The 21927-nt window shown below is 41.3% G+C and overlaps 1 protein-coding gene across 1 annotated transcript in view; it reads left to right on the forward strand.

Moving 5' to 3' along the window:
* The window catches only part of LOC139689686 (gamma-aminobutyric acid receptor subunit beta-like), a 54832-nt gene that overhangs the window by 24550 nt on the left and 8355 nt on the right, over nt 1–21927 (forward strand). The window contains exons 2-6 of the mRNA XM_071586878.1: nt 3201–3274; nt 4845–4912; nt 13737–13966; nt 15159–15241; nt 16848–16985. Of these exons, the coding sequence (XP_071442979.1) occupies nt 3201–3274; nt 4845–4912; nt 13737–13966; nt 15159–15241; nt 16848–16985 (593 nt within the window). The remainder of the gene's footprint in view (nt 1–3200; nt 3275–4844; nt 4913–13736; nt 13967–15158; nt 15242–16847; nt 16986–21927) is intronic.

Raw genomic sequence — 21927 nt, forward strand, 5'->3', positions numbered from 1 at the left:
TTAAGATGTGTAAAAGTGTAATAAATTTTTTTTCCTGAGCTCAGTACACTTATTTTCCGGACGAACCCTGTATTTCTCCCTCAATTGGATCACCACATTACCAATAAGACACCTCAATAGAGACACCCTTTTTGGCACGAAGAACGTACTTTGTCAAAGGACGCACTGTGTCAGAAGAATGAATTACTCCGCCTTAGTGCTCGTTATGTACCCTGTCATTTAGTCTGTTTCAACATCATGTGCAGCACTATTCATTGTATGTCTTAGTTAATTAGCACTTTGACTAAAATCAATGCATTAAATAATTTCATTTGTTAAAAATTAAAAAAACCTGCAGTTTCTTTCCCGAATGACCATTACCTCACGATACTCGCAAACTATTCTCTACTGTAAATTGATTGGCAGTCATGCATTCCCTCTGTTGTACATTTTTTTGCCAGGGGTATTAGTTGCCAATGAGTTAATTGAAATTCGACCATTTTTATGCCCTATGATGTTTTGCTCTAGATTTGCGTAGTGCTTGATCCATGAGAAAACCTTCTTTGGGAAAAATTCATCTATGATTAAACAGAACTGAGAGTAACCATAGGCACTGTGTCTGAGGAAATCAGCCCAGTTGATTTATTCCATAATACGAGAGACATGTTGAAAATTTCAATTCTTGAAACCACATATGTACACACACACACATCAGAAAAATCACTTAACTCTAACCTCTCGAGACTATGCATATGAAGCAATTTCCAACGACTAGAAGATATGCACCATAAAAAATTGAAGGCAAAGGCCTACACATTATCTATAATGAGTGGAATGGGCATATTAAAGGTTGAATTTAAGAAATTTTGCTAGTTAGGTGTTAGGTTTTCAGAATGGAATACTGCTAGCAACTCTCTCCATCTAAATATTCATAGCCACCCACAAGAAAACCACAAGAGTGCATAAGATAGCATTTATCTTCTGTTTAGTCATATATCTCTCAGGTTACTCGTATGGCATTGAATTAAATAAATGTTTCTATGCACGACGTAATTCCCCCTATTTTTAACTACTACATTAATATAAATGTGAAATATAAACAGCACTGGCTAAAACTTTTGTTCCTATTTATTGAAACAAAAGCATGTTCTATACTTATTAATTTCGTACCACAAGTATCCCAACTGATCTTTCTTCTACAAGATCTTATGAGTACAAGATCTTGACCATTATTATTGCTGAGTCCCTGATCACCAGGAAATTAGAATCAACGAAGCTTCTATCCACACTAGCACAGCATTATTGAACAAAAGGCCCCGAGATAAGAAGTTACACATTTTTTGATACGATGCAGACAAATATGCACGCAGAAGTATGGTGAATGAAGTTCTTTGTATCTAAATTTAGTATGCCTTTGGTAATTATGCCTACAAATTATATGATCGCCAACTTGCCAAGATTACACGGTCCAAGAGTTTGCGTGTTGTAGTGTTTAAATGGCAGGTGGTGTAGACTTCACGAAGCTATGGAATTTATGAAAATGCCGAGGCCGACGTTCTGTTACGGCCGCTTGGGTTTATAAATTATGAAGACCTGGTCGATTCCTTCCGGCTGAAAGCTCAAATGGTGGTCCACTCTCCATTCCATCACCGAAAAAAACTCTTTTTATTCATTTCGAAAAACCCCTACAATAATTAGAGCAGAATAAAATTAATTTCCTGTCAGTATGCTTATCACTAAAACTGCCATTTTTTTAGGTATTCACCGCCAAAATTTAGATAGTACACACTTCTTAAAATCAAATAGACAAGGCGACTTGAGCAGATGTTTGTTTATATTCTGCATTAATCTTTTTAGAACTCGGAAAGCTACTACGGCCAAGAATGCGCCTTTGGGCATAATTAATATGCCCAAAGTAATGTCATATTTCCTTCACAAATGGTGACGTTCTCATCTCACATATCGCATTTTAATATTTTCTTTGATTCTTCGAGTCATAAAAGCGCGATTGTGGGCACATTTAAATATCTTTTCAAATTGTGTCATTTTAATATTCTTTGCCGTCCAATTGTTTCGGAGTATTTCGAAAACTATACAAAACTACTTAAAACGGATCGCTCCAGCAGGAGGCGGGCTTTTGATTGTGTTTCGGAATATCTTCCCGTCTTCCTCGCGACTTCCAGGTACTACTCAATTTTGCATCAGCCTTTCACACATTAGTGTTCCTTCCTGTCTACGGGACGTCTATCGCAAATGCGACGATTCTGCCCATTAGCCAATTGTAGGAGAAATGCGTACGATACAAAAAAGGCCAAACGAAGCCTTCAGGAGCAGCATGAAAGGAAAATTTCGGTGAGAGCAGAAAACGAGAACCTTTTTGAGTAGACGTCTCCTTACTTCATACCCGTAGCTATCAGGAACTGAAATCCTTAATAGGAAAAAGGAGAATTCTTCAGGAAGGACAGAACCTCCTCAGCGGCGGTAAATACAGAATTAGGTGAAAACAACATTAGATGAGCAAGGTTGATTCGTTGTCAGTCGTACAATTTTCGTCATTTTTAAATCAGTTTCTGTGGTACCTAACAGTCATAATACATAACTAAAATGAATTTAATTATCCTCATCTTCAGTCTTTATCCAACTTGTACTGAAATTGCACTTTTAAAATTACCTATAATTCTTTAAAAGTATAAGTAAAACGTTTTACAAACGGTACTGATATCGAATATTGATTGTAATTGTCAAAACCATCGCAGGCAATGAATAGATACCGAAACAGTGTCATTCAGCTGTTTTGCCTCAAATGAGTCAATCATAGACATACATACAAAGTAATTGACATAAAAATCGAATCCATGAACTCAAAAGATGGGAGAGAGATGTTGTGCACTTGGTTATTCCGTAGTCCCCATTACCGACATGAAAACGAAAACATGTACTTCGACCACTACTTTTGAGTTCAATCTGTCTCTCTTCAGTGTATGTCGAATGCAGTGAAACACAGGAAAAGGGAAAGTTTTTTGTAACTAGAACTTAATGTACAATTTATTAGTGCTCCAATGTTTCCCGCACTTATTCACATTCACATTCGTTCCTTTTCTATTCTAAGCTGCATGCGCATGTATTTTGTCTTATTTTTTTTCAAAATGAAAGGAAATAATTCCCTTCCTTTTCAAAACGCCCGTGACCTGAACAATGTGGGGACACACTCCGAAACGAAGGAGACACAACGTGACCGAAGTCCTGGATGACCTGCTGCTCAATTACGACAAAAGACTGCGGCCGCATTACGGAGGTGAGCAGCCACTGTTGGAGGGCCCTGGGATAATTTGTGCCCGCCTACGACCCAGGCCGCGACCCAATCTGTTCCCAATTCCGCCTTCGGAGCACTCTCTCTTTCAAGGGCGCTCCAAGACCCATCGTTATTATTATTTTGACTTCTATCAGCCGTCACTTGGCGAAAATAGTCCTTGGGATTTCTATTGTTTTCTAATGGTGCTCAAGTCTTGTTCTCTTATTATTCGGGTCTCCGGGCTCTCTCGCCGCGACCAATGGATACGCCGGAGACGAAAGCAGCACAAGTCACCTCGTTCAGTCCATTCTTCATCTCTCAACCTCAATTCTGACGTCATTTCCGACCAAGTGCTCTCTGCGAGAACTAATTGGGAATATTGGGCCGCGGGGCATGAGATCTGCAATTTATCGGGCAATTTCAATATCACAGGAATAATTTTTGGATGAATATGTCTGTGTACCCTGACTTTATTAAATAATATTTCCTTAATCCGTTAAAGGGCTTCTACGCCACTGTAGCAATGAAAAAGGATGGGAATATTGAGATTGGTGTGGTGATTCACGAACACCTCGCTCAGTCACGCATTCAACATACTAAGACGTAAACATTTACAAAGTGGGGGGAGGGGTGTGTGCCCCGAAAAGGAATTTTATAAAGAAATAAATCCTAGTGCCAGGGACCGTATTCGGGAACCTACAAATACACACACACACACACAGTCATACACACTTCTATACGGTCTCTTTCTAGTTAATACGTTAGTGGTTAAGGTAGCCCAGAGCCAGTCCCTGGCGAGGGAATCACTTCCCCGTAAATCGCTTTGGGCCAACCAGTGTGACTGTGTATGTGTACTTGTAAGTTCCCGAATACGGTTCCTGATTAATTTCCTTGTAAACCTGCTATTCGGGAAATACACCCCTTATGTAAATGTGAATGTCTTGATATTTTGGACGTGGGTGTTGTGATCACTGATGAGGGATTAACTTCCCCATGAATCACCACATCAATCTCAATATTCCCCCTTCTTTTTACTTTCACGGTGATGTAAAAAATCCTTTACGGCTTAACGAAATATTATTTTATATAGTCAGTCTATGGAGAGCCCGTAAGAAGTGCAATTTAACCTTCCAATACCTGTGTACCTTCTATTTTAATCAAATAAGGGATCTAGGTTCACAACTTGCACTGCCTTTTTTTGTTTTAGTTTAAGAACGTGAAGGAGTTCTTGAGTTTTTTGTTAGCACGAACCATTTATTTGAACTAAAGTTGAACTTCGCGGGTGTTCCAACGGGTGCTCAGGAACTCCTTGACCGCACGATAGAAAAACCACGAAGGCATCGCCGCAATTGTACACCAATTGGGCACCAAACTCCCAATATTAATATAGTCTACCATTAACTCGAAGATTTGCTTCGACGGCGTGAATGTACCAAGCTTACCCAAACCAATGCTCGCATACCCAGCCTGGGTGTCGATTCAAGGACAAGGGTTGAATGCTCTTTGCCCGAAGTGTTTGACATCTGATAATCGATAAATGTGTCGACTGCACTGTTTTCTCATTTGCTTTCAGATCATCCGGTCGACGTGGGAATCACGATGTATGTGCTCGACATCTCATCTCTTTCGGATAAGAATATGGTGAGCATCATTTGGGGTGAACTAGCGAAGAATCCCGAAGGCGATGTTGAATCATCTGGGCTTGCCCATCGCATTACATATTCGACCTAATGCACTTGCATTTATAAATTGTGCCCTGTGTGGTAACACAGAAAGCGGACCCGAAGGAAAGTGCATCCGAGAGTTGAGTTTGAGATGAGGTGAAAATGAGGGGAACAATCGCCTCCATTGCGTTCGCGACAAAAAACTGAGTAAGTTGATGATTTTGTATATTTTGTCGTAGGGTTTGCAAGATACTGGAGGTTGGATGAAGATATGAAAGACGTGATCACGCAGATTTTTGGCGGTATGTGGAGGGCAGACGGAAATCAATGCTAACTAATGGAGGGGTTTTTGTGGTGAAATCACGAGAGACTGGGTGAGGAATAAATTGGTTATATAGGAAAGAATGCTGTTTGAATGAACCAGTGACAGATATGCATGAAAGAAGTACGCTACACCACTATGATTCGAAATATTTACTGATGTGTACGAATTACCTAGAGAAAATAAGCGCTGTCAGAAAAAAATTGTCTAATTTCACCATACTGATGTCTTAATGGAAGATATCATTGAATTTGTTGGGTATTTGTTTATCTAAATGTCGTCTAAGAATATATATCATTAATAGTTTTGTACGAAGAAAATTAAACGAATTTTCTGTGGAAACACTTGTCGATATCTAGCCCCGGAAAATGTTTGACCTCACTGTACTCTTAACCGCTGCTTCGCAAAAGACAGCTCACGTCTAACGACACGTTCCATGTCTAAGGATATGGGTTTGGATGTGAATTTCCATTACAATTAAGAAAGTATTAGCCAACAACTGACCTACTAACTGAGATTATTAAAACATTTTACCTGGCACTTAACATTCGAAAAGCACGGAAAGGTAAAAAGGAAAGCGCCCGGCACTCGGCGACGACACAATACGTGTTATCATCCCAGGCCGACATTGTTTGTAAAATAATCGGAGGCAATTTAAAGAAAGAAAGGTTTCTTTTAAATTGCACACTAAATTGTGACGAGTAGCTTCTCATTACTTGTAAGAAAATGAATTTCCCATATGGATCGTTGAACTCTTCGGATTACTAAGGGCTCAGTCATGATCGAAATCTCTCAAAGAAAAAGAAACGGTAAAATTACAGAATTATGGCATATGAACTTGGAGGATAAAACATTTTACATTTTATGATTGAAAGAACCGTCAAAATCATTTCCATACCCTCCGGTCAGTAGTCCCGCATTCTGCCCCCTGGACTACCGCGACCCACATATATTATTATAATTAAGTAATCTACCGGTTAAGGTAGGTTTTTGGATGGACACAGCTACTAAATAAATATTTTGTGATTCCTAACAAAATACAAAATCCAGTATCCTATTCTACATCAGGTCCCTCTTCATCTCTGAATACCCTCTTCCTTCCTTCATCCCGTCCAACATCCCTATCCTGTTCCTTCCCTTTCCTCGTTTGCCCAACATTCTACCCTCAACTTCAGTCTTCAACATACCACTGCCGGTCAATACCCTCTTCATCCTTTTTTCCTACCTACATAGGATTTCTTCCAACAAACCCCTCTCTTCGCCCACCATACCAAGTACTTCCTCATTTGTTTTCTTCTCTGTCCATTTCACCTTCTCCATTTTCTCCACACCCACATTTCAAAAGCCTCCAATCTACGTCTATTCTCCTGCTTCAATGACCACGTTTCCGCGCCGTACATAGCAACGCTCCATATCAAAGTTTTTACGAGTCTTTTCTTAACATCATTACTCAACGTCCCTGTCATCAACTCCCTCCTCCTTGTAAAAGCCTCTTCGCCTAGCGCAATTCTTCTCCTTACGTCCCTACTACTTTGACCGTGTTGGTCCAAAACCCTTCCGAGCTACGTAAACTGTTCTACCTGCTCTAGTGTTTTCCCTCCTATTTTAATGTTAAGCTTAGCCTTTTTCTGTCTTGCAAATCGTATAACCTTTTTTATTAATATTGATTTTCATCCCATACCTGTCGCACTGAATTTCCAATTCACTCAGCAATGCTTGTAACCCCTTGGCTGACTGACAAACTAAAGCTTGGTCATCAGCAAACCTAACTGATTTTACGGATTCCCCGCCCACTTTCATTCATACCTCCAGTTCTTCCCATGTCTCTTTAATCATTTCCTCTGCATACAGGTTGAACAGCAGCGGTGATAATGGGCAACCCTGCCTTACACCTCTTCCTAACACTGCCCAACCGGACTCCCCGTTCCCCACTCGCACCTGAGCAGTCTGAGACATGTACAGGTTGCGGATTAGCCTCCTTTCCCTCCAATCTATTCCTAATTCCTGCAATATACTCATTAGTTTTTCCCAATTCACTCTATCAAACGCTTTTTCGGAATCTACGAAACAGGCAAATACCTCCTCGATGTGTTCTATATTCCTCTCGATTAATAATGTCATCACTGCAATGGCATCACGCGTACCTCTCCCCTTCCTAAACCCAAACTTATCATCCCCTAAGTAATCTTTTGCCCTACTCGCTATCCTTTTGTTTATGATCCTGAGAACAACTTTAGCTGCGTGGGATATCAAACTAATTGTCCTATAGTCCTCACATGACGTGGCCTTTACCTTTTTCGGAATAGGAACTAAAACTGATCTCACAAAGTCTTCCGGCCAGATTCCCTCCTCATATATACTACGAATCACCCCATATAGCCTCTTCCTCCCACATTTTCCTAAACATTTCAATAGTTCCGCGGGAATATTATCCACCCCCACGGCCTTATTTAGTTCCATCTCCCTCAATGCCCTTTCTATCTCATCGTCGAGTATGCCTGGACCTAAGCTGTCTTCCTCTACGTCATTTTCTTTTTCAATGTCTAAATTTGTTGATCTAAGTTCTTTACTATACAGTTGTTCTATATACTCCTTCCATCTCTCTAGGATCTTTCCTGCGTCAACTATTACCTTACCCTCCTTATCTCTAACTGTTAGCATGGATCTTCCTTTCTTACTTCCTGATAACGATTTAACTTCGCTGTAAAGCGCACCGATTTCACCCTTCCTCTGCAGACTTTCCATATCCTCGCACTGCGTCTTCCACCATGCTTCTTTTGCTTTATTTGTAGCCCGCCTCAATTTATTGTTTAATTCTTTGTACTTCATTTTGCCTAATTCTGTATTTACATTCTTCCATTTTCGCCGCTCATCCATCTTTGTAATCATCTCATCCGTGATCCATGGTTTCCTAGTCCTATTAGCGTTAACGGTTCCAATAGTGTCTTTTGCGGCTTTAGACAACCCTTTTTTGATCATTTCCCATTTTTCTTCGATAGTACTTAGCTCTTTACCATCCTCCATGATTTCCTCTACCGCCTGTTTGTATTCCTTCTTTTCAACCCATTTAATGCTTCAACATTCCATTTTCTAACCCTCCGCTCCTGCCTTATCTTTTTGAAACGGACGCTACATTTCATAACAACTAAATTGTGGTCAGAGTCCGCATCCGCTCACGGGAAGCTGTGTGAATTAATCACACTGTTCCTAAACCTGAGTCTAACCGGGATATAATCTAGCTGATACCTTTCTGAGTCTCCTGGCATTTTCCATGTATACCTGCGTCTTTTGTGGAGTCTAAACCAAGTGTTGGTGATGACTAACCCCTGTCTCCTGCAGAACTCAACTGCTTTTTCCCCGCGGTCATTCCTCGTGTCTAAACCGTAGTCCCCGACCTCGTCACCATCTCTTCCTTCGCCCACCGTCGCATTCCAATACCCCATTACTATCAAGTATTTCCCTGCGGGAACACACGCGATTATGTCCTCTAACTGGTCGTATATCCTATCGACCTCTTCTTTTTTATGGTTGCTCCGTGGCATGTATACCTGAATAATAACCAAGTTCGTCGGTTCTGCTTTCATTTCAACTATTAATAACCTATCCGTCACCTGCTCTTTGTGACTACGCTTCTTCCTACCTCTTCATTTGATACTATAGCAACCCCTTGTTGGCTCTCGTCCCCGCCGCTGTATATTATTCTATACTGATCACTTCAGTAATCCCTGCTATCCTTCCATCTCACCTCGCATAGACCTAAAATATCTATACTTCCCCTTTCCATCTCTCGCTTAACATTCTCCAATATCTCTGTCCTCATCGTTGTCCTAATATTCCACGTTCCTATTCTAACTAATTTGGTCTGCTTCTCCTGCGTCTTCTGTCCTGCTGCTGCTGGTTTTCCCTTGCAAGGGTTTCGTGGGATGACGACCGCGAAAGCCTTGCCTCCCCCGCTGCCGGGCACGACACACGGCCGATTGGGCCGAGCCCCGTGGTTGCCAGGACTCAACATCTCTGTATTGTCCATCATTTAAATCTTGGGAATGACAATTGAGGTGGTTTCCCGTTGCCTTCCTCAATAGTGTTTTTAACGTGACACCATCACTTATTGGCCGCCCCACTGGGTTCAGACGCTATTGCAGCCGCTTCACTGAGGAACAGGCGCTGCGTTGACTACCTTTCGTCTGGCTCCTAACCTTCGACCTATCTGGCATGGGTGGCCCTACCAGGAGCATTTATTGTTACTCCCGCCAGCACAGCTCTAGGGGTCATCGGAACGCACAAGCCCTTCCACCACGTCAAGGTTGTAGTCCGGGGAGGGGATATATATATATATACTATATATCTCACTTTTTGAAAGTCTCACGGACGTGAATAATTATGTATAACACTTAGCACTAGTTGACACAGACAAAAACACACAAAAAAGAGACTCACTATTTTTCGAATTTTCGGTGGTCGTGACCACCTTCATCAAGGAAGAGAGGGACAGAACTCGAGTTTTCGGAGGTCACGACCACCGAAAATTCAAAAAATATTGAGTCTCTTTTTTGTGTGTTTTTGTCTGTGTCCACTAGTGCTAAGTGTTATACATTATATATATATATATATATATATATATATATATATATATATATATATATATATATATATATATATGACAAATTCCAAAGAAACTGCGGGAGATGCCGCAACAGTAACTTTTAACGGAGTCATCCGCTAATGTGCATTTCAATGCAACAATTTCAGAGTGTAAAAATCATTCGCCTTGACTGGGATCCCAGTCAAGGCGAATGATTTTTACACTCTGAAATTGTTGCATTGATATATATATATATATATATATATATATATATATATATATATATATATATATATATATATATATATAATGGGCTGACACAATATAACACAAATAGAATAGAATAGCAACATTTAAAAGGACACTCACACAATTTACCGTGTGAGTGTCCTTTTAAATGTTGCTATTCTATTATATTTATGTTACATTGTGTCAGCCCATTATTGTGCCGCTCGTGTGAGTTTTTCCGTACAATCGTTATATATATATATATATATATATATATATATATATATATATATATATATAACGTTATATTTATAACCATAAACACAGTAATCAACCCGAAGGTCGGTTTGGCAGGTTAATGGTAGAGATCACCCAGTACTAAGCCCGACGGCGTGTGAAATTCACTCATCAGGGTAGCGGGGCCAGTTCCTTTCCCTGTGCCGGTTATGGTTTCCCAGGATAACCTGGTACCCAAAAATCACTTCAGCTTGGGTGGAGCTGCAGGTGCCCAGAGTGCCTTTCCCGGGAATCGAACCCGCGACCCTCCGGTCAGTAGTCCAACGCTCAACCCACTGGATTACCGCGACCCACATATATATATATATATATATATATATATATATATATATATATATATATATATATAGTATATATATATATATATATTTATATATACACACATATATGTGTGTGTGTGCGTGTGTGTGGGTCGCGGTAGTCCAGGGGGTAGAGCGTTTGACTGCTGACCAAAGGGTCCTGGGTTCGATTCCCGGGCAAGGCACTCTGGGCACTTACAGCTCCACCCAAGCTATGTGATTTTTCGGGTACCAGGTCTTCCTGGGAAACCATAACCGGTACAGGGAAAGGAACTGACCCCCCTACCCTGATGTGTGAATATTCACACGCCGTATAGGGCTTAGTACTGGGTGAACTCTACCATCACCTACCAAACCGACCTTCGGGTTGATTACTGTGTTAATGGTTTTTATATAAATATATATATATAGATATACCAACATATACACACACACACACACATATATATATATAATTATATATATATATATATATATATATATATATATATATATATGAGAGTTTCACATGGAATATATGATATAGAAATGCCCGTATCTTTGGCCAGGAGATGGCTTTAGAGAGCTGTTCCACCCACCAAAGGAGAAATGGACGAATAAAGGAGAAATGACAGTAGGCAAAGCAAGCATACAACGTCATAAAGGATAGGATCAGTGTGTTTCGTTGCACGTACTATAGCCAGAAGAAGGAGACGTCCCACATTAGCCAAATACACATTCAAACATGAAAAAACCGTCATATGGTAAACAAATATTCATTCGCATGAATACAGATCTAACGAAAATGGATTGGAACACACATAAATGACAAAACAAACCAGAGGTTGTGAAGGCGGAATCGAGCATATCACATGTGCAAGCGGTTAATGCCAAAAAAGCACTATTTACGAAACAGGAATAATTAACCATTCATTCCTGATTAAAAATGAGGATCGTGAAGACTTTTCACAAGTTAAGTGCCCTCACGAAATAAAATTAACTCCACAGTTTTTTCACTCCGTTCTTACGTTAATGGACCGCGGCAGTTGGTTCTACTGTTATCATATGGAAACCAACATACTGATCGAATTGTTTCAGTCAAATCAACTTCAATATAAGAAAAATAAATCTTACCAACGGGGTAAGATCACTCAAGTTGGATGTGTGGGTGTTATTTCAAGTGACAAGAGTCACCGGGAGTGGTCAATAACTAGGCGAACGAAGCGCTTAGAACGTCCACACAACATAAATATTTAGTTTGCAAATTTCAGGGTCAAAGCTGATAAAATAATGCCACTGATACGTACGTTTGAACGCGAAACGATAGCCTATTGCTTCCACTGTGATGGGAATTCCATCATTGCGAGCATCCATCATTGTGCTGTCGTTTACGATACTTGTGTTCGTGACCTTCTTGATCCCGAAGCAGTTTGCAAACATGATTTGTTTTGGGAATTAATGAGAATGGCGTCATATTGTGCGTGGACTTGACCTCTCTTAGGCAACGGTCGGAGAGTTAAACTTTGAGATTAAATTTTCCGCGAGTCATTTAGATAAAAATATTATTATTCATCGGGATCCGATCATTTCAAATTTTCCATTTTCTGAACCATCCAAATTCCGGATATTAGCTGCAGTCAGTTATAGTTCTTGTTTTACGTTATGCTGCGTACAATGAATGTGGTCAAACAAGTTGGAACGGATATTCTCCAGAAGCTGAACTGTAAAAATAATCATCATTTTTAATTTCTAAGAAATATCAGAATGTAAATTTTGCTGTTAAGCTGTCCGTCTGTATTTTTAAAAGATATAATCTTGTATAAAAATAATATTTCCCGAAGACGGTGAATGCGTGACTACAATGTCTCACCATTGATAATAAAGACTCAAAGGAATCAATCCATCTTCTTGGAGCAGAGAAAGTGGCTCGCCCCTCTTCATAAAACCATGTTTCCGTGCCATGCCATTACTGGCGATGGTTCGAGCCAGACAAAACAAACCGCTTGTGATTGCGCCACGTGACTCCGCAATCCCACCACAAGGCACATGCATACAAGGTCTGTTTCAAAAGTAGTAGGACTGAGTCGATTAAAAACATTTAATGACCAAATGGATACATTCACTCGAAAATCTTCTCAGCAGCACCCTTGTGCGTCCACACACCGCCCACAGTGGACTTTCTACGCCTCCTACACCTTATGGAAGGCGACGCCCGGAAAGCTGCTTAGCTCCCTCGTCACGGGCTGTTGTAACACTTCCACCGAGCCGTGGTGACGTCCTTTCAGCACGGATTTGAGGCAAATGGGAAGAAGAGGAAGAAGTCTGATGCATCAACGTCAGGGCTGTAGGGTGGCTGAGGCATGGTCGAGAAGCTATTGGCAGATCCGCGGGCGAGTTCTCTTTTGTTCTTTGTCCGAGAGCACTCGCGGCACCAACTTCGCAGACACACCTTCCTCATGCTCATTTTAACAGTCGTGAGTCGATGTTCATCACTTTTAAGGATGCCAAGTTCATCAGAAGCCATACGAACACTTTAACAGTTATCCCCGTACAACGAAGCCTTCACTCCTGCAAGACTCTCGTCACTTCTTGAGGTCGAAGGGCGTACTGAACGTTCGGCGTCTTCAGCATCTTCTCTACCCTCCTCCCGACACAACTTGTGCCCCTCAAAAACACCCGATCTACCGATGGTGTTATCACCATAAACTGACTTCTGCATGTCATGAGTCTCTCTCTCTCGGTTTTTCTCAGTTTCAGTTTCATGCAAAATTTGATGGCATAGCGCTGTTTCAAATGCCGATTCATTACGCAGCGTAATAGGGCCACGCTATATAGGTTTCACAAACGAACGATCCGCACTCTGCAAAGGCTGGGAGCCAACTGCCACCTGCCTCCAGCCTTTCCTGAGAGACTTCCTTCCTCCCTCGAACCCAGCCAGAGAAACCGCTGACCGTCCCTCCATCTATCCGGGAAAAAATAAGTCCTACTACTTTTGGGGCAGACCTTGTAGGTGAGAGAGCGCTCCCTCGATCGAATGAGAGTCGCCGATGACCGCGGCCCGCCCCGCCTTGACCCCTGTCCCTCTCGCCCGCAGGAATACAGCCTCGACTTCTACCTGAGGCTGTACTGGACCGATCCCCGTTTGAGCTACGCCCGGAAGGCCGGCCTGGACACCATTTCGTTGAGCGGCCGGGACTTCAGCGATCGCATCTGGTTGCCGGACCTGTTCATCGTGAATGAGAAGCGGTCACAGGGCGTCTCTGCGCCGCTGAGCAACGAGTTCATCCGCATCGACCCAGCCGGCGGAGTGATGAGGAGCGTCAGGTGAGTGTGCAGGGGAAGCAGCGGCGCCGTGTGACAGTTGGGGCTTTAAGATCGAGATGGTGTGGGCGGATGCATCCGCCATCAGCGTCAGCCGCCCTCCTTCCACTCCATAACAACTATCGGGGGATAAATTACATTACATGTTTTACATTATGATTAAAATTATCATAATTTAAATTTCAAATTATAATAATCCAGTCAGATATTAAGCAACAAATAGAAAACAAGAATAGTGGGGGTAGGCTCGAAAATAAAATATTTAAAATACAATTGCTTAACTAGTCCAACCAAAGAGACAGCAATTGAAGCTCTTTCCCCGATTGACCTCAATGGTAAATAACCAAATTGTGCTTCGGCTTGACGGCACTAATCCATTCCCTCATCAACTCCAACAAGTTGCTGACATCGCATCGCGTATAATTTGAAAATCAAATCCAAAAGCTTAGTCCTTCAAATGCTTCTTAAGGATATGCTGTCGAAGTCCATGAGTATGAATTAAATGATTCTTGGCAGGTACATAGGTAGACACACTGAAAGAGAAACGAGGAAGTGAAACAATCTGTTCCGACCGTTTATGGCTCCACGTATCTGTACGTGGAACATTTTAAAATCTTTTCAATTGAGCCATTAAGCTCTTGCATGGATTAGATTAATATGGAATATTTATTGAGAGTCTATTAGGGAGGAATATTTAAACCTTGATCTGCATATTCAAGGTAACCCGCCACAAGAACTCTCAATAGCGATGCGAATATTTGAATAGGATTCGTGATGTAGCCAGCCCGATGGCTTCCTGATGCTACGTAACATGCATATACAGGCATGTGAAATACGATTTAATTTCATTGAATTTCCGTAGAAAGAAAAGCGAAAAGGCATCGCTCGAATTCACCCTTCTTAAAAACAAACACTGTTGAATGAACTGAATTCCAATTTTTCGCCACTTCTCTTCCTTCCGACTCCTGGTCGATCTAATCATGTGTTCGGGGTCATTTCTTATGGGTCGAGTGCCTCGTGTCTCTATGAGGGATGAAAGGAGGAGGGTGAGTAAATGCGCAACCCGCGAAGAGAATCTCCGGCGATGAACTTCTTAGAGCTCGCTAACTAATTTTCTTGTCGGTCTTCGTATCACATTACCCCGATTGCCATTCAATGAATACGTCTGAGAAATACCCTTTCTTTTTGTTTTCAGGATTTCCTTGGCTGCCTCCTGCCCAATGTCACTGCAGTACTTCCCGATGGATCGGCAGATTTGCGACTTGGAAATCGAGAGCTGTGAGTCATTTCTTCCACCTTCCCTTCGAGACATTTACTCGCAGTGATATACGTACCCAGCGAGACGTTGCATATTCAAACAAATAATTAACTAAATTTTCTTGGTCAACTTCTGTTTCAGTTTCCACGTACACCGTGTTCGCGCAAGCCAGCGCCAAAGCCATTGATTATATTCCGCAAAGTTAACGCAGAAAAATATTTCTTCTCAGGTTTTCAAATTTCGCAATTTGAACATCTGCTATTTCTCACCAGTGAGGACTGGTATCCAACATGCTTCCAGCGCTTGGGATCCGTCTCAAAGCCTGGCGATTGAATAAAACACAGAAACATGTGTTATGTAATCAATAGCCTCGATCTAATACCTCAAACTCATGGGCATATGAAGAAATAATGCCGGACTGAATTCATTATTATTACGGTAACTAGCAGGAATATAATGGGATCACTTTAAATCAAATATATTCCCAGCAGAAGGCGCGCACGCGTTAATTTTGCATTAGGCAATAAAACGCTAATACCACCTTTACATCAAACTGATGTAAAATGCGAAAAATAATATCGTTCAATAACTTCACTTCAACAAATATGGTTATTTATATGTATTTTTAAAAATTTTCCTTTATAATAAAATTTTTGGGCCGATATCTTTTCTTCAAAGTACACCAAAATCATTTTGGTCCACGACACACAGCGAGCAGAATCCCTGCTGTTATTAATTTAGACGCCTTCATCGTCGGTATTTCACTCTCCCTGCAGCAGCTCTCGAGTTTTGCCTTCTTTGGAGAATGCCCTCCCTCTTGGGTAAGCCCTCATGACTCTTCCGTCCAACATGCCTGTTTGCAAAACCTACGTTTATGGTTTGTATGAAAAGTATCGGTAAAATTCTCGGAAAAATAGATTTATTTCAGATAATGCTATAATACCTCAAAATTCGTCAAAGTATATCCCTTGAGCGTCGACACACTTTCATCAGCAGCTATTCCGAACGACTCGAAGGCTCCCTGGTAGGCGGAAGGTCTTTAAGGTCACAAGCATGCAACCTTCTTTGACGGCACTTAATGTCTGTCGCATGGTGGTGGTGTCCTTTCAGGGAGAGAGGATTTCACTTTTGGGGAATAGGAAATAGTCTACTGGTGTCAAGTCGGGACACTAAGGGGTTTGGGGAATCGTCGCGATGACGTTACAGAAGGTCTTCGCAAGCAGACATTTGATTCTGTTCTTGGTCGTCCGATCAAAGACCTTCGGCACGGGTTTTGCTTCGCCAAATATTCAGTGATAACGGTGTATTCACAGTCATCTTATCAATGCCAATACGATATGCAATCTTACGCACGCTTAACTGACGGTCTTAATTCAGAACTTGGGTAAATGAATGATTACTCGTTAAAATACATTTCTATCACGCAAGGCAATGAAAAATTATGATTGTCAAATCATTGGATTGGAGATCATTACAATTCATAAGTACTGCCACCAGTGCATCCCCATGGGTCACATTTTACCACTTCAAGGACATAGTCCATTTGACGAGTATGACTAATAAAAAGTAACATTTAGTCTAGCATAATAGTATAATCGACTAAAACGTCTATCATCTCTTTCGCAGATGGGCACTCGATGAAAGACCTCCGCTTCAAATGGAACGACGGCCCTAATTCCGTGGGCGTCAGCCCGTCAATTTCGCTGCCGCAATTTAGCCTTCTAGGTTTTCGGCAGAAGATGGCGGAAATCAGCTTAACATCCGGTAAGAAACGGCTGCTATATCTTTAATGGTGTCTACCATTTTACGTAGATTTTAGATGGGCACAGTCTAACGTCCACTGCATTTCGGAAGCTTTCGACAGAGTGCCTCACGATAGTTTATTGTTTAAGTTGGAGTCCACCATTGGATTTTAGAGTAAAACAATGGATAAAAAATTTCCTTACAGGCAGAACCCAAACAGTGAAAATAGGGGATACATTTCCATTAGAGGTGAACTTTATGGCAGGAGTTCCACAAGGCAGTGTTCTAGGGACATTACTCTTCCTAATTTACGTAAATATCTACGGAATAATTTACATTTCCAAGTAACACTCTTTGCTGATTATTGCATTATATACAGACGGGTAGAACATGTAAATGACCGCGTAATACTTAAAAATGACATCGATCACCTTGGTGACTCGGTTACAAATAATAATATAGGCATTAATGTAAGTTAGAGTAAGCATATAACTTTTTCAGATAAAAAGAATTCACAAAAGAATATTTACACCCCCTTTGGAGAAAGAATCCCATGTAGCAGTCCTTGCAAATATTTAGGTGTTTACTTAACATGAGATCTTTGGTGGGAAGTCCTAGTAGATAATGTGACACGGAAGGCATTTAAATTACTTATTTTGGTGATGGGAAATTTAAAGGAAGCAGAAGCGTAGCCACAAAATAAAAAGTATATAAGGTAATGGTTAGTCCTATCCTAGTGTACTCCTCCATAGTATGGGATCCATATGAGGTGGGACATATTAAAAAGATAGAAAAAGTTTAAAGAAAGGCAGCAAGATATGCACTCGGAAGGTACCAAAGGATAGATAGTGTCACAGAAATGTTAGATGTACTGAAATGGGAGAGTTTTAAAAATAGAAGAAAAAGGAGTAGATTAGGCGCGATGTATCGAATTATTAAAAATGACGAAGCGTGGGAAGATTTATGGAAAGAGATAGAAAAACCAAACTTTAAGGGAAAAAATGACCATAGTTTTAAAATAAAAATATGAACACAAAAAACAAATAAGAAAAAATACCCTTTTTTAAACAGAACTATTGCCTTCATCCTTTCCTATCCATCCCTAATCGCGCAAATGACCTCAGCTGTCGGTCGTCTCCCCTAAAAACTACTACTACTTGGATGAAACCAGCTGCCTGGAGGGGTATTTTAGCCCTTTCCATTCAATTCAAGGAGTTTTAAGAATAAGTGTAAGGCCGCCACTGGGCGATAAACTTGATTGGTCAGTGATTATTATGCTATTGTACTTATCAAAAATATTGCTGTGCTCGTGATGTGGACGGCGTGAGAAGTTGTATCACAAAAGTTAATGATATGTTAACGGTGCGTGACTTCGAACGGTTTAAGAACTTAAAGAGTGCGTGATTATGGGCTGAGTCGGCGATGGACGGTGCATTGTATCTATTCGTATGGTGTGAACCTAGCCCATGTGCGATGGTAAAGGTGCAGTTGGTAATCTGAAAGTGTCATTGTTCATGGGTGGTCTGGAAAGTTTCCAACCTAACAAAGTTACAAGAGATTATTTTCTGAAATTTTCGATGTCGGAAACTTTTCAGACCACCCTCGTATATAAGAGCATTTCGTCCCATATCTGTTCTTCTTGTGTACGTGTGTATGTGTCTTGTACGAGTGACCGTTGCCGCCAGAACAATTGCCCAATTGCAACGAGATTTATATAGTATAATAACAATTTAACAACAAAGCTCTCCAAAAATGCATATGCGAACACTCTACAGTAAATAGGCTATTCTTCACTTCCTCGTCCTCTCTCACTGCTTCAATACGTTCGACATGCCTATCATTTGTCTCCCCCTTCCTCACTTGCCGCCATTCTCCCCCCAACACAGTCTTCAACGTCCCACGACAATCTAAACGTTGTGAGTCCATATTTCCTGCCTCCATTGATTTTCTCCCTACAACCCTATCTCCTCTCCCCCCATGCCTCGTACTTCTTCGTTGGCTTTTCTTTTCGTCAATTTTATATTTTCTGTCTTCCTCCACACCCACTTCTTATAAGCCTCAAATCTACGACTATCGTCTTGCTACAACGACCATGTTTCCGCGCCATAGAAAATCAGGTTCCAAATCAATGTTATCGCTAATTTTTTCCTTCAATCTTTACTCAAAGTCTCTGTAATCGACTCCCTTTACCTTGCTAAAGCTCCTTTTCCTAGCGTATCTTAAAGAGTATGCCCCCAATACTTTGGCCTTCTTTTTCTAAAATACTACAAAGATTGTTCCACCAGCTCTAGTTTATTATACCCTCTCATTTCAACGTTTAACTAGACTTGTTTCCCGAAAACCTCACGGTCCTTGTTTTGTTTATATCGATTTTTTTTAAGGTTATCTACCGGTTAAGGTAGGTTTTTGGATGGACACAACTACCAAACAAATATTTTATTACTCATAACAAAACACAAAATCCATCATCCTACTCTATATCAGGTCCCTCTTCATCTCTGAGTACTTCCTTCATCCCGTCCAACATCCCTATCCTGTTCCTTCCCTTTCCTCTTTTGCCCAACATTCTACCCTCTATCACAGTCTTCAACATCTCACTGCCGGTCAACACCCCCTTCAACCACCAATAATAATAATTACCAATTAAATAATTTGTGACTCCTAGCAAAACCACAACATCCTACTTTACATCAGGTCCCTCTTCAGCTCTGAGTACGTTCTTCCTCCCTTCATCCCGTCCAACATCTCTATCCTGTTCCTTCCCTTTCTTCGTTTGTTTAACATTCTACCCTCTATCACAGTCTTCAACACCCCGCTGCCGGTCAATACCCCCCTCAGCCACTTTTCCTGCCTCCATAGGATTGCTCCCAACAAAGCCCTCTCTTCACCCACCATACCAAGTACTTCCTCGTTTGTTTTCTTCTCTGTCCATTTCACCTTCTCCATTCTCCTCCACACCCACATTTCAAAAGCCTCCAGTCTACGTCTATCCTCCGGCTTCAATGACCACGTTTCCGCGCCACGTACATAGCTACGTTCCATATCAAAGTTTTTACGAGTCTTTTCTTAACATCCTTACTCAAAGTCCCTGTCATCAACTCCCTCCTCCTTGTGAAAGCCTCTTTGCCTAGCGCAATTCTTCTCCTTACGTCCCTACTACTTCGAGCGTGTTGGTCCAAAACACTACCGAGATACGTAAACTGTTCTACCTGCTCTAGTTTTTGCCCTCCTATTTGAATCTTCAGCTTAACCTTTGTTTTATTAATATTGATTCTCATCCCATATATTGATTCTCATCGCACTGAATTTCCAATTCACTCAGCAATGCTCGCAGCCCCTTGGCTGACTGACAAACTAAAGCTTGGTCATCAGCGAACCTAACTGATTTTACGAATTCCCGGCCCACTTCCATTCCTACCTCCAGTTCTTCCCATGCCTCTTTGATCATTTCCTCTGCATACAGGTTGGACAGCAACGGTGTTATATCGATTCTCACCCCATATCTATCACATTGATTTTCTAAAGAGTTCAGTAATGAGTATAATGCGTTGGCTGACTAAAGCATGACCGCACGCAAAAATAACTTAATAAATATATTCCCCACAAACTTTCACTCCTACCTTCCGCTTTTCCCGTGCATGTTTTACCATTTCCTTCCCATGCACTTGCAAAAGTACAGGTACGACATGACTGCCTTATCCCTCCCCCTTCACAGCACTGACTCCCCATCCACCACACGCTCCCGCGCAGTCTTGAGACCTGAACGCCTCTCGGACAAGTCGACCATCCCTTCAATCTCCTCCTTCTTTCCGTAATAAACTCATTATTTTCATCCAATTTACTTTGGCGCACATCTTCTCCAGTCTACGAAAGAAACACATCCTGCTTGTACTCGTATTATATGCTTCCTTTCTATTGGTGACTTCAATACTGCTATGGCATCACGTGTGCCTCTCCCCTTCCTGAACTCTAACTGGTCATCTGCAGAGTAATCATTCGGACCCCGAAACCCCACGAAATAAAACGTGTTCTACAATCCTCACACTAGTGCTTTTCACATTTTCAGCTTGGGAACTATTACTGAACAGACAGTCTTTTGACCAAATTACCCCCTCCTAAAATGCAACGATTTGATACCATAAACACTTTTCCTTTCTTCTCTATCTCTCTGTCAAATATGTCCGAACCTAAGCTATCATTATCCATTTTCTTTCCAAGTCCAAACTTGCTGGCCTAATACTATCCTTACCATAAAAAACAACTACGTAGTATTTCCACCTCTTCAACCTTTGCTGGTTAGACTAATAACTTTGTTTCTTTGCACGGATTATCCCTTCTTGATTTCTGACAGTGCTTTTACCTTCCCATGCAGCGCCAAAGCATTTCACCCTTCTCCTAAACCAACCACTGCCTCGCACTGCACCTCACACGAGGCTTCATGCGCCCTGTTGCGGAGTTTCGCGTCCTCCTTCATCCCTTTCTATTTCCTTACACGCGACTCTGTTCCCCATCTCATTCTCTATTGTGTCTTCCCAATCATATCTTCTGGATTTCAATGTTGCATTTATTATCCCTCTTGTTTCAGTGAGACTTACATTTCTTTGAAGGAGATTAACTAGAAAAGGTAGAAGAGTTCAGCTATTCAACTGGTAAGTGTATTGGAGGGGAATGGGTCGAGTATTAGGGATATATAAAAAAGAATGGCGTTCAGAAAAGAAGCGTTTATACAGAGACGGGAGTAGATGACAGTCAATTTATGCAAAGAAAAGGCCAAATGTGCTTTACAATGCAAACATTTCACAAGGTTAAAATCATTCACCTTGACCGGGATTTGAACCCGGATCCCTCGAGGTCCAGTCGAGTGCTTCAGCTAGTTACTCTGTATAAAGTTCCTGACCTGGTATCTCCCGCAGTGTCTTGAAAGAAAAGGCTGGTAAATTATGTGATACTGTCGTGAATCGTA

The sequence above is a fragment of the Hetaerina americana genome, unplaced genomic scaffold (assembly GCF_022747635.1).
Source record: "Hetaerina americana unplaced genomic scaffold, ioHetAmer1.1.p SCAF_27, whole genome shotgun sequence".
Lineage (NCBI taxonomy): Eukaryota > Metazoa > Arthropoda > Insecta > Odonata > Calopterygidae > Hetaerina > Hetaerina americana.